General features: G+C 44.9%; 2 protein-coding genes across 2 annotated transcripts; one reads left to right on the top strand and one right to left on the bottom strand.

Moving 5' to 3' along the window:
* The first annotated feature begins 1,877 nt into the window (after nucleotides 1–1,877).
* smad9 (SMAD family member 9) lies at nucleotides 1,878–7,886 on the top strand. Its single transcript, XM_084028352.1, has 8 exons — nucleotides 1,878–1,969; nucleotides 3,633–4,162; nucleotides 4,877–5,092; nucleotides 5,355–5,612; nucleotides 5,762–5,872; nucleotides 6,023–6,244; nucleotides 6,823–7,079; nucleotides 7,312–7,886. The coding sequence occupies exons 2-8, from the start codon at nucleotides 3,967–3,969 to the stop codon at nucleotides 7,453–7,455; spliced, it is 1,404 nt and encodes a 467-aa protein (XP_083884478.1). The 5' UTR covers nucleotides 1,878–1,969; nucleotides 3,633–3,966; the 3' UTR covers nucleotides 7,456–7,886.
* A 70-nt stretch (nucleotides 7,887–7,956) lies between these two features.
* On the bottom strand, nucleotides 7,957–10,868 carry rfxap (regulatory factor X-associated protein). Its single transcript, XM_084028353.1, has 3 exons — nucleotides 10,159–10,868; nucleotides 9,866–9,976; nucleotides 7,957–9,406 (listed from the first exon to the last, which is right to left on the bottom strand). The coding sequence occupies exons 1-3, from the start codon at nucleotides 10,585–10,587 to the stop codon at nucleotides 9,302–9,304; spliced, it is 645 nt and encodes a 214-aa protein (XP_083884479.1). The 5' UTR covers nucleotides 10,588–10,868; the 3' UTR covers nucleotides 7,957–9,301.
* Nucleotides 10,869–11,425: the final 557 nt, after the last annotated feature.

Below are 11,425 nucleotides of genomic sequence, written 5' to 3'. Positions count from 1 at the left end.
ATTTTCTTGTTCTGCTCATTTCTGTATGGTGCTGCTGGTTTTGCCCTGAGACAACCTCTTGTCTGACCCTTTTTGATAGATCACCACCTATTTGTGGCACGAGGCAACTTTACCCGGGCGGGTGCGTGTTGATGACCCACCTGGTGGGGGGGTTGGAGAGAAAAAAAAAAGTTTTTTTTGACAGGATCCCCAGAGCGCTTTCACTTCGTGTCGGGAGTATTGTTACGTTCCGCAGCAGTTGCTGTAAACTGAAAATGTCAAACTTGTAGACTCGCTGTCGCCAGCCGGGCTTGCGTCATTAACTGGACTAGCCACGGCACTCCCAATAAAGGATCGTATCCATCCGCAATGAGAAAGACCTCTGTTTGGCTCTCAACAATAGATAATGAAACAACTTCGCTTGAAAGAAGAGGGGAGGGGACAAAAAAAAAACACGTGGCTGGATTTCACACAGCACGATTGAATTGTCCGATTTAAATTTTTGGCTACAGGTGCAAGCTGTGTGCGCGCGCGCGTACACGTGTAATTAATAGCCGAAATAGTTATTTAATGCTTGATTTTAAGTCAAAATTTGAATTTTTATTACTTAACACCTTTATAACGAAACATTAAACAAGGCTCCCAGCACCTTTAGTTCTATGCAACTTGCTGGCTTAAGTCATTAAATGGGTGCTCGTCACTTCCATCATCAGAGTTTTGGGATCCGCCACCTTCGTCCTCGTGAAGAGCATCACGAGTCTACTGTTCGTTCTTCATGGAATTAGTAACCATTCATGACAATGATTCTGGAGAGGGGACAGGTGTGGCCCTCTTTTCTCCTTCCTGGCACAGTTTATCCATTATGACTGGAAGACTGGCTCAGGTGGGACCACGCGCACGTGCACGCGCGCACACGCATGCAACTGCGGTGGCTGAATGTGAAATTCTGGGAAAGTTCCAGGAGGAGGAGGAGGAGGAGAAGGGGGGGGGGGGAGGAGGCGGAGGGATCTACCATGCAGGCGCTGCGGTTCCAGCCAGGCTGACGCCGCCGAGGCTGTGTGGCGCTCGGCTGGGGCTGCTGGAGGAGCGGAGGCTCCGGGCTCTTCAGACCTGCGTCAACGCGGCTACAGACTGCCGAGACCGAAACCGGAAGCCAGAGGGACTCTGCCTTCACAATAAAATCGGAGACTCGATGGTTTGTAGTTGAACTGTGAGCGAGGTGTCCCGATTCTGCTACTGGAGAAACATGGAAATGGTGAGTTAATTGTTAAATATAAACATATAAAAGTATTTATTCTTTGAATACACATGTAGCCTAGTATTAATGCCTAACATACTTGTCATTGTATGTAGTTCCATAGTCTACTACACGTATGTTCAATAAAATAGTTTTTTTTTGTTTTTGTTTTTTAATATTAATGCAACATAAATACATATTGAAGAGTATTTCACTTGTTTTTACAAAATTAAATCTAAAGGGATCATGCCAAAATAGCAATAATAATTGGCCTTATTTCGATATAAAAAATAGATATATTGTATGTACATATATATGTATATTTTGTCATAATGAGGTATTCTGACAAATTATTTCTTTGAATATCATTGGTCACCATCATCTTCCACAATTTTAGCCTCTAACTTATCTTGCACTTGTTCTTTTTTCCTGGTGGTAAGACAAAATGTAATTTTTCCTGTTTGTATTTATGACTTCGTTTATGAAAGCAGCATCTCTAGATTCTAAACTGGCTGCAACACATACATTTCGTCAACAACGCCTTTATTTTGAAACGTTCGACTGGAAGTAACTTTCGTAGCGTCTGACTTGACACATCAACGTTGACGCGCACGCTCACGCGCACGCAGACGCACACAAACAAACAGACACACACCTTCGCTGTTCCAGTGTGCTGGCTCGACCCACGACAGACAGGGAAGTCTCCACACCACTACAAGGCTGTCTGTCGGCGCACTTGTTATCATCACAGAGGTGAGTGGACACATTGTTTCCAGACATTTAAATATGCTCCTTTATGTGATATGCTATGGTGTTTTTTTTGTTATTGTTTTTTTTTTTGGCAAATTGAATGTTTAAGACATAATTTGTTAAATATTCCTGAGCTCGCAAACACGGACGGGCAACTTTTTTTTTTTGTCGATTAAATATTTTATTACATATTATTTTCATGTATTGATGTAACTGGGATTCGACAAATAAAATAAATACATAAATATGTTATAGCTATTGATTAGCCTAATCGATAGGTGTCTCTAGCTGTATTTTACGCACAAACTGAACCATATCCAAGCGTTATAACGCGTCCATTTGCTAGTTGACTAACTGGTTCAACTTGATAACAAGTTATCAAACTGGGATGATTTTTTTTTTTTTTTGCACATTGTCATCCAACACCATCAAGGTGTGCGTGTAGAGATCAGGGCAGATCCTGGATCCGTAGCGGCGAAGTGCCCCCGAGTCGTAGTAAAAGGAAGCTGGCGTGTTTACTTTTTTGGGAAGGGGTGTCCTGGTGATAAAGCATTAGGTAATTAGCCTATCTCAGCCTGCAGACTGAGTGACGCCAGCCTCCATAAAGCACCAGCGGCAGACTGATGCCGCATTGAGCTCGTGCGCCTTCGCTGTCATTGTAAACGCCAGCTGTCTGCTTCGTCTGCGGGGGGAACAGCGCGCGGACTCGCACTACTTCTTATACCTGTGTGTGTGTGTGTGTGTGTGTGTGTGTGTGTGTGTGTGTGTGTGTGTGTGTGTGTGTGTGTGTGTGTGTGTGTGTGTGGGTCTAATCATTACATTACATTATATTGGAGGAATATTAAAAAAGAAATATGCAGAACTTATTTACATTAAACACTACAAGATGAATGTCTACTACAGGACAAAACAAGTCGATCACCCTCATAAACTTACTTGCTATATGAATATTTGGGGAAAGTGTGAGTGATTTATCAGTAAGGTGAGGCTGCTGGAGTGATGCGCACCAAAGGGCTCTGTGATTTTTAATGGGACTCAATAGGTTACCTAAATATAGTGGAAGAGACTTAGTTTGTCTTTTTCTGTCCATCTAAAAACTAGGTGGAATAGAAGAAATAGACAAAAACAGGGAGAGCTCTCTCTGTGTCTCTCTCTCTCTGTCTGTGTGTGTGTGAGAGTGTGTGTCTGTGTGTGTGTGTCTGTGTCTGCCTCCCTCCCTCCCTCCCTCTCCCCCTCCTGTCCTGTGATGTGTTCTGGCCAGACAGTATGGCTCCTGGGCGTCAGTGGCATGATCATAGAAACAGAGGCCAGAAAGGACATTCCTCATTGTTTGGTGAATCTAGAAATGTACTTGGCCATCTTGCCCTGCTCTTTCTGAAACTGTTTTAGTCTGCGTTTTAATTTCTCCATCAAATATATCTTTTTTTAAAAACATGTTTTTGTTGCTCTGTATTGAATTGTCCTGCAGATACAGCCCTCCTTATCATGGGACTCCGCCTCCAATGCCCACATTGTTCAATATGAGTGGGTTTTTGTCATGTGGTGTTTGAGATTTCACTTAATCTAAAGCCAAGTTCTCTTTTTCTTACCTAACCATTGAACTCTTTCGCCAACCATGCATCTGTCTAAGCCAAATTAGCAGTTAATCTCTCTTTTCTCTTGCCAGATGATTGAAACTTGACCTGGATTTCCGACTGTGTGAGGAATAACCCTCCCTGCAGGAGGCTTCAAATCCAGAGCTGCCGGATCCCTTCCGTGCCAACGCGGAGAGGGGATTTAGAGTTTGTGCTGCACTGGTGCACTTCTCTACCAGCGCTGCTCGGAAGTAACAGCGGACTACAAGAAACCAGTCTCCGTTTACACAGACTCATCACGATACCTCTTTGATCCTCCTGTCCTGGCTCCTTCTTGTTTGCCTCCTCACTTCCGTCCTCGGGGGAACGTTTATCCCTTTAACAGCATCCACCACCTCATCTCGCCACCCATTTAGCCATCTCATAATGAACTCCTCAGCTTCCATCACATCCCTATTCTCCTTCACCAGCCCGGCGGTGAAGCGCCTGCTCGGCTGGAAGCAAGGGGATGAGGAGGAGAAGTGGGCGGAAAAGGCTGTGGACTCTCTAGTGAAGAAACTGAAGAAGAAGAAGGGTGCAATGGAGGAGCTGGAGAGAGCCCTCAGCTGCCCCGGGCAACCCAGTGAGTAGCACAGTAGTCTTGTCCAGCGGTTCACAATCTGAGGGGTCAGGACCCATCCAGCGTGTCACAAGACCAACATGAGGGGCCTTAAGATGATTTGCAGGATAGGAAAGAGGACCAAACATGCTTCTGCCACACAAAATAATTAATTGTTGGCTTTATTGTTTTACATTTAGCTTGATCACATGAAAAACAATACTTTTTTGGCCTCAAAGAATTATTCAAATGAAAAATCACTCACAACTGTTGACATTTTATGCAATATACATATGCAATGTAATGCTTCATATGAGGAAAAAAAGGTTGGGAATGAGAAAAAATCATATTCCTTAAAACCTCAAATGGGAAATTATACTAGTCTGTTTATCACTCAAAAATGATTAAAAAAGAAACGACACAAGTAGAGTGATTTTACAATAAAACACAATCAGGTTGAGTCGATCATCCCACTAATTAGCTGAACATACACTATATACATAAAAAAGTACAGCAGAGATTCTGTTGGATCTAGAAGCTTCCCATGATCTTGCAGACTTCAATTTTAAAAGTGCGTGAGAGGCAGTGATACTATATTTTATACTACAAAACAGTGCACGGGGCTGTATCAAATCACCATGACAACAGACGGTTAAGGCTTCGAGCACCATAGACACATGACGCAATGTGCAGACTTCTTTCAAGCCGCGCTGAGGTCTGCTGTGTTGAACCCTTCAGGCAAGTGTGTGACGATCCCTCGGTCGCTGGACGGGAGGCTGCAGGTGTCCCACAGGAAGGGACTGCCCCACGTCATCTACTGCAGGGTGTGGCGCTGGCCGGACCTGCAGTCCCACCACGAGCTCAAAGCCCTGGAGTGCTGCGAGTTTGCTTTCGGCTCCAAGCAGAAGGACATCTGCGTCAACCCTTACCATTACAGGCGCGTGGAGACTCCAGGTACACACGTTATCAGAGAACATCTTCTAAAAGTGCTGTAAAAACGAAGGTCCTTGTTGTATTTTATGATTATACCAGTAAAGCCTTGTGTAGGTTCCCAAACAGAGGCAGGATATTTGATCTAATACAGTGTCCCCAAGCCAAAAGGATTTGCAGTAATATGATCTCTTTTTTCTTGAACAGCATCTGGTCTTGCTCTGGGTCTCTTTGTCTCTTGTTAGTTGCCTCACTACCTTTTTCCTTTCTCCTCGTCTCCTCTCAGTACTGCCACCGGTTCTGGTCCCGCGCCACAGCGAGTTCAACCCTCAACACAGTTTACTGGCGAAGTTCAGGAATGCCTCCCTGCACAACGAGCCGCTGATGCCCCAGAACGCCACCTACCCAGACTCCTTCCCCGCGCTGCCCTGCTCCACCTTCACATCCTCCCCTTCTTCCACCCTCGTCCAGTCTCCCACCTCACAGAGTTACCCCAACTCCCCCAACAGCTCCGCGGAGCCCGGCAGTCCATATCACATCACAGGTAGCCGACACTTTGAGCGTTACAGCCTGTGTGAAGTGGCGGGGGAACACCTGCCACGCCGGCGGGTTTCTGTACCCCATGACCCAGTATCAAATCGACTACTGTTCCAACTCACCCTGTTTCCTGTGATTTGTGACGTGCTTTTCCAGCCGAGACCCCCCCGCCTCCGTACAGCATGATGGAGACCAGCCCTCAAGAGGATGTGAAGCCCAGCAACTCCACAGAAACCCTCAAACTCACATTTTCCGCTCCGCACAGAGGTGACTTAACTTTTATGCATATTAAGTAACAAGCATCTGTTTAACCAATGAAGGTAATGTTAATTATATATTTAAAAAAAAGGGGAATAGTTATAAGTATAAGGCACATTTTCTCCTCAATGTCAGCCCTTTTATTGCGTTCCTGTCTAGACTTACGGCCTGTATGCTATGAGGAACCAGAGTACTGGTGTTCGGTGGCTTACTACGAGCTCAACAACCGGGTGGGGGAGACTTTCCACGCGTCGTCCCGCAGCGTCCTGGTGGACGGCTTCACAGACCCGTCCAACAACAAGAACCGGTTCTGCCTCGGCCTGCTATCCAACGTCAACCGCAACTCCACCATCGAACACACACGCAGGCACATAGGCAAAGGTAGGCCCAACCACTCATGCACGCAAATCCTATCATATATCGTATTAAATAACTTGTTTTTAAAAAAAAATCACATGCAACGTGTTTTTTTTTATTTTTTATAGCTGCCCACTGAGAGCATGTCTTTTCTTAGCAATAACATCACTTCAGGCTTAACACTCAGCTTGTCTCCTTGTCCTGAATCCTTCAGGCCATTTTTTCCCCCTGGAGTGAAGAAAGCCTCTCTTCATTGGACAGACACAAAGCCGATCTGGGTTACAGTAAACTGTGCACTCTGCGGTTTTGAATGATAGGGGTGACAAAAAGGGTTGAGGGAAGCTGGTCCCCAACTCAGACATTCCTCATTTACAAGCATAGATTCCCTTGTGGTTTTTTCCTCTGGCATAATGAGAAAAACACAGCATTTTCCGTCTGTATACAGTGATTGAATATGTATATCTTCGATTACATGTTTTCTTTTTATTCTCTTGACATGCTGTGAATATTTTAAGCAGGAAAAGGACGAGGGTTGTTTTCTCGGCTCTTAACATTTCAAGTTCACTTTTCAGATGTTTAAGACTTTATGATTGTCCTCTCAGGTCTACACCTGTACTATGTGGGCGGCGAGGTGTACGCAGAGTGTCTGAGCGACAGCAGTATCTTCGTCCAGAGCCGCAACTGTAATTTCCAGCACGGCTTCCACGCCACCACCGTGTGCAAGATCCCCAGCGGCTGCAGCCTCAAGATCTTCAACAACCAGCTGTTTGCCCAGCTCCTCGCCCAGTCTGTTAACCACGGCTTTGAGGTGGTCTACGAGCTCACCAAGATGTGCACCATTCGCATGAGCTTTGTTAAGGTACTGTGATTTCTTGTAATAAAAACAATCTGGTATAGGCGTCATGTGAGCACAGAAATACAGTGCGTGGTACCTAAAGTAAAGTAAGTCAATATGCTGTTAGTTGATATACTGTTGAGCATTTCAAATCCTACAGTACACGAGGTGGGATTACACTTGTTTACATAGCACCCATTCATTTGAACAGTAAGCTGAACTGTCAACGCTGAGATATGTGGTTGTGTGTTCTCAGGGCTGGGGTGCCGAATACCACCGTCAAGACGTGACCAGCACCCCCTGCTGGATTGAGGTACATCTGCACGGGCCCCTGCAGTGGCTGGACAAGGTGCTCACGCAGATGGGCTCCCCGCACAACCCCATTTCTTCAGTGTCATAACATGGACGTGTGTGTGTGTGTGCTGTTGGTCTTTGACACAGGTAGTCGTAGATTCTGTATGTTCTATGTGCGGGTTTTCAGGGCCTTCTCTTGACATCTCGAACCAAATTACAAAAATATCTCTTACCCACAGTTTTGTCAAGTCATGCCGCATAACTGAAACGCATCCTTCTACAGCTCATGTAGTTAATGGTCAAGTGTTCCTTAATTACAGCAAGATTGTGATAAAGTATTTATCCTCTCTGTCCGTTTTTCTTTGGGACATAAACAGCACTCCAACAGGAGAAAAAACAGGATCCATTTGTAGGTACTCAAACTTGTGTTAATACGTCTTGTAAATGTTATTACGGTTATATGTACTGTATCTTTAGTGTTTGACTGTTTGTTTTTACTTGTTACATTAAAGTTGTTGTTTTTTCTTTAAGAATCCATTTTTACAAGTATTTTCTTCTCATGTTAAAGGGGGGAAAGCATCACAGTGAAATCACAGACATTTCTGAATATTGGCGTCATAGTTTTACTCATATTCACAGCAGGATATACACTTCAACTTAAAAATGATAGGAACAACATACAGTACAGTACAACAGAGCTGGCATGATCAATATTTACTCCAACAAACTTCCTTTTTGTATACAGTTAAAGTCCCAGTCAGCACAGCAAGTCTGGTGGATCGAGAGCACTTTTGAATGTTTACAACTCTCACGCTCCTCCCCCACGACCACCTTCCCCTCGACTCTGTGCCCTTTGAAATCCCTTAGATCACGCCACCTTTGAAACGCGGGTCCGATGTTGACTCTCGTTTTATCACGGCACCGTCACAATTTTTCTTTTGTTCTTTTTTTCCCACCGGTGTTTTCTTTTCTTTGGTTGTTTTTGACCTCCTCGTTTCGGTTTTTAACGAGGAATTGGAAGATTGTTGCTACTTCCCTCCGTCTCCCTCCTGTGATAGTGGAACGACCCGAGGAGGGAGGGGCTCTGTGTGTGCACGAACACAGCCCTGCGTGCTGATTGGACAGGATGATCCGGGCTCTGTTGATTTTTTGCAAAACAAACAGGCTCGTGCACGTAGAGGCAGGCTTTTTTTTCTAAAACCGGATGATTTATGTTGTTCTATAGGAGCATAGTGTCGGCTTCGGTGAATATGATCAAACAAATGTTGCCGACTGGGACTTTAAGATTTACCATTTGTGCAACAGTTTCGGATAGACGAGGATATTAAAATATTGCATTAATAACGAGTCCTAATAACCCCACAAAACTAAAAAAGACATGCATTACACAACTGATTGTCACATGTAATAACGTGTTCATGTTCAAGAGAAAACGTAAAACAAAAGCGAATACATAATTGAGAAAACTGACTGAAAAGTATCACATAGGCAGCGCTCAAACACACAGAAATATTATTTTTTCAGCAATGGAAAAGCACCGAGGATGACGCTGAACCCAGGCTTCAACATCTGAATAATTTAAAAAATAATTTATAATCCAATGCCTTCATTATTATTTTCATATGAAGAAAGATGACCAACACAAGACTGGGGAACTTAAAAAGTACATTCACAACAAGAAGACACAAAGGTAAATAGCACCAGACATGGTTGTAAATGCATGCCTTTTGAGGGATTTAGATCAGTTCATTAAGTTAAGGCTACCAGCCTCACCGTCCTTAAAAACCAGCCCCCATTACCATGTTCATCTTTTTTTGGCATGGCTGTCTGGTGGGGGAAATTCATGTTTACAGTGTATATTTACTATCCATATACACACGATGTGCCAGTGTTTCTTCAGTGCTCTCTACACATCACAAATATTACTAAGGAAAAACACTGACCGGCCCGCGTCAACAGCCTGGGAACTGCTGCTGTGATTGGCTGCGGCTCTGCGTGGCAAGGAGCTGCTGCTGCTGTTGCAAGAAGCTGATCACCTCGGGACTTCTGAGCAGTGACTAAAGGAAACATGCATTTAAGATTCCAGAATACAACAACAAATCTTTCTGTAGATGCAATGCCTGCTTGACTTTATCTGCCTTTGTAGGGGGGGGGGGGAGTGCCTTGTGCCAAAATGTCTATACATTAAGAGCTGATGTCTGTGTGGAAGGTCACAAGAAACACAAAGCCTGTCATATGTGTTCACCTAAGATACTTGGCAGATGCATGCAAGCAATTTGGATGGAAGTGTTCGACCTTGCTCTTCAATCAAGTATGGCAACGTTAAAGGTTTACATACAACTACAGGGAAGACAAATACAACAGCGTAGGGCCATATAACTGGCATATCCCCTTGAAGGGACGGGCTCACTGAATAGTTTTGAGTATGAAAATAATACAAATCATATGCCAGGCAACACAAGCGGTCTGTAGTTGCATCATGGCACAATCAGTCAAAGTGTCCAGTTGTGACTTACCAGTCTTTTCTGGTTGAGGACTTGCTCTATCAGTGAGGGTCTGGCTGGCCGGTCCCCCATGGCACCCAAACGCTGTTTGTTGACAGACACGGGCCGCTCCTCTGAGTTCTCCTGAACAACAAAAAAATAGACACAAACAAGCAATTAACAGGGAGAAGTTTGTTCAAAATAGTGGTTTAGTCTGGAAGACAGAGTTCAGCCATGTAGACCTGTCTATAAGGGTCTCCATCACACCACGATGGGTTGAGATGCATCTAGGTAACAAAGTGTCTTTCTATAAAGCTTAACCTTACATCAATTTTGCCACTGGACATGGCCTGGTCACTCTTCTTCTTCTTGTACTTGTCTTTGTACATCTTGTTGCGGTGTTTTTTGCACATCCAGGGTTTCCTCTGCTTGGCCACCTGGGTCGTGGTCTCGGTGCAGCCCTCGTAGGTGCACTGTTTGGGGGCGTTGTCGCCCTCTGAGGTGTCCTCGTCGTTGAGCTCCTCCGGGCTGGCGGCGCTGTCTCTGAGGTCCGACGTGTCCAGGACGTCGCTCTCCTCGTCCGGATCGTCCATCTCGTAGGAGGAGACGTTGTTCTCCGGTTCGTGCGGCGTTATCACGTTTCTGCTGTCGACCACCCCGCTCTTACTCACGTAGTACCTCTGTCCGTCTTTCGTGAGCAGCAGAGTCGAGTCTTTGTCCTTGTTTGCCGATGCTGCATTGTCATCTTCATTCATGATTGCGGCGCAACGTCAAAAACACAATGTTGTTGTAGCGGTAGCTAGTTAGCTAGCTAACTATCATCCCTCTCTGGTCAGGTCACGTTAGTTCGTTAAGTCACCCAAAACAGCTGCCCAGCCAGTTTCCTTCATCGGTCGACGTTTCCCTGATTCGAGAAGGCGGTTTGTTATTAATACATGCTTTGGGAAATAAATCGTATGACTTCTAGTCGCCTACCATGATACTTCCATAGGTTTAGCGGTCTAGCCTAGCCTGTCACTGCTGTGCTCTCGCTGAAGGGTTTTTTCTTCTTCACTGCTTTGATTCTATGTGATAGACTGCCCACTAGTGGCCAACACAACACATGCACGCTCCTTGATGCTCACTTTGGGGGCAATACAAATGTTACAATCTGACAGGAGACATGCTGCGCGCATAATTAAATTGACCAGTTTTAATGACTCATATTCTAACCCAAATAATCAGTGCCCCAGTCAACAGCGAGTTCAGTGTGGAAGAATCGATGGCACCTTGCCAGTGGCGCCGTATCCTCTGGGACGGAGGGACATATAACTACAACTACTACTAATAAATACGCCAGGATTCAATTTCAATGTACGCACAGAAACGGCAAATACAACAACAAATGGAAACATACTTTTTTAAGACAAAATCTAACGTTTTCAGTATCAGTGAAACAGTAGTGTATATCATGGTGATAGGCCCCGGTGCAAATAGTTTTTTGTGCCCTCCATCCCCGACCTAAACACAAGCGCACGCTGTGAGCACTCCACGCACGCACACACACGCTTGGACACGCACGCGCAGTACGGTATGATAACTCTGCCGGCCCGG

This window comes from Eutrigla gurnardus, assembly GCF_963514095.1.
Source record: "Eutrigla gurnardus genome assembly, chromosome: 15".
NCBI classification, from domain to species: Eukaryota; Metazoa; Chordata; class Actinopteri; order Perciformes; family Triglidae; genus Eutrigla; species Eutrigla gurnardus.
This window is presented reverse-complemented; position numbering and strand designations above follow the sequence as displayed.

What these genes read in the sequence shown, in the direction of transcription:
- smad9 (XM_084028352.1), top strand. Translation starts at nt 3,967, where the DNA reads ATGAACTCCTCAGCTTCCATCACATCCCTATTCTCCTTCACCAGCCCG. An exon ending in CAGCTGCCCCGGGCAACCCA is followed by an intron (nt 4,163 to 4,876) that starts GTGAGTAGCACA and finishes TGAACCCTTCAG; the next exon opens with GCAAGTGTGTGACGATCCCT. An exon ending in TTCGCATGAGCTTTGTTAAG is followed by an intron (nt 7,080 to 7,311) that starts GTACTGTGATTT and finishes GTGTGTTCTCAG; the next exon opens with GGCTGGGGTGCCGAATACCA.
- rfxap (XM_084028353.1), bottom strand. Translation starts at nt 10,587, where the DNA reads ATGAATGAAGATGACAATGCAGCATCGGCAAACAAGGACAAAGACTCG. An exon ending in TGTCCAGTGGCAAAATTGAT is followed by an intron (nt 9,977 to 10,158) that starts GTAAGGTTAAGC and finishes TTTGTTGTTCAG; the next exon opens with GAGAACTCAGAGGAGCGGCC. An exon ending in TCCTCAACCAGAAAAGACTG is followed by an intron (nt 9,407 to 9,865) that starts GTAAGTCACAAC and finishes TGTTTCCTTTAG; the next exon opens with TCACTGCTCAGAAGTCCCGA.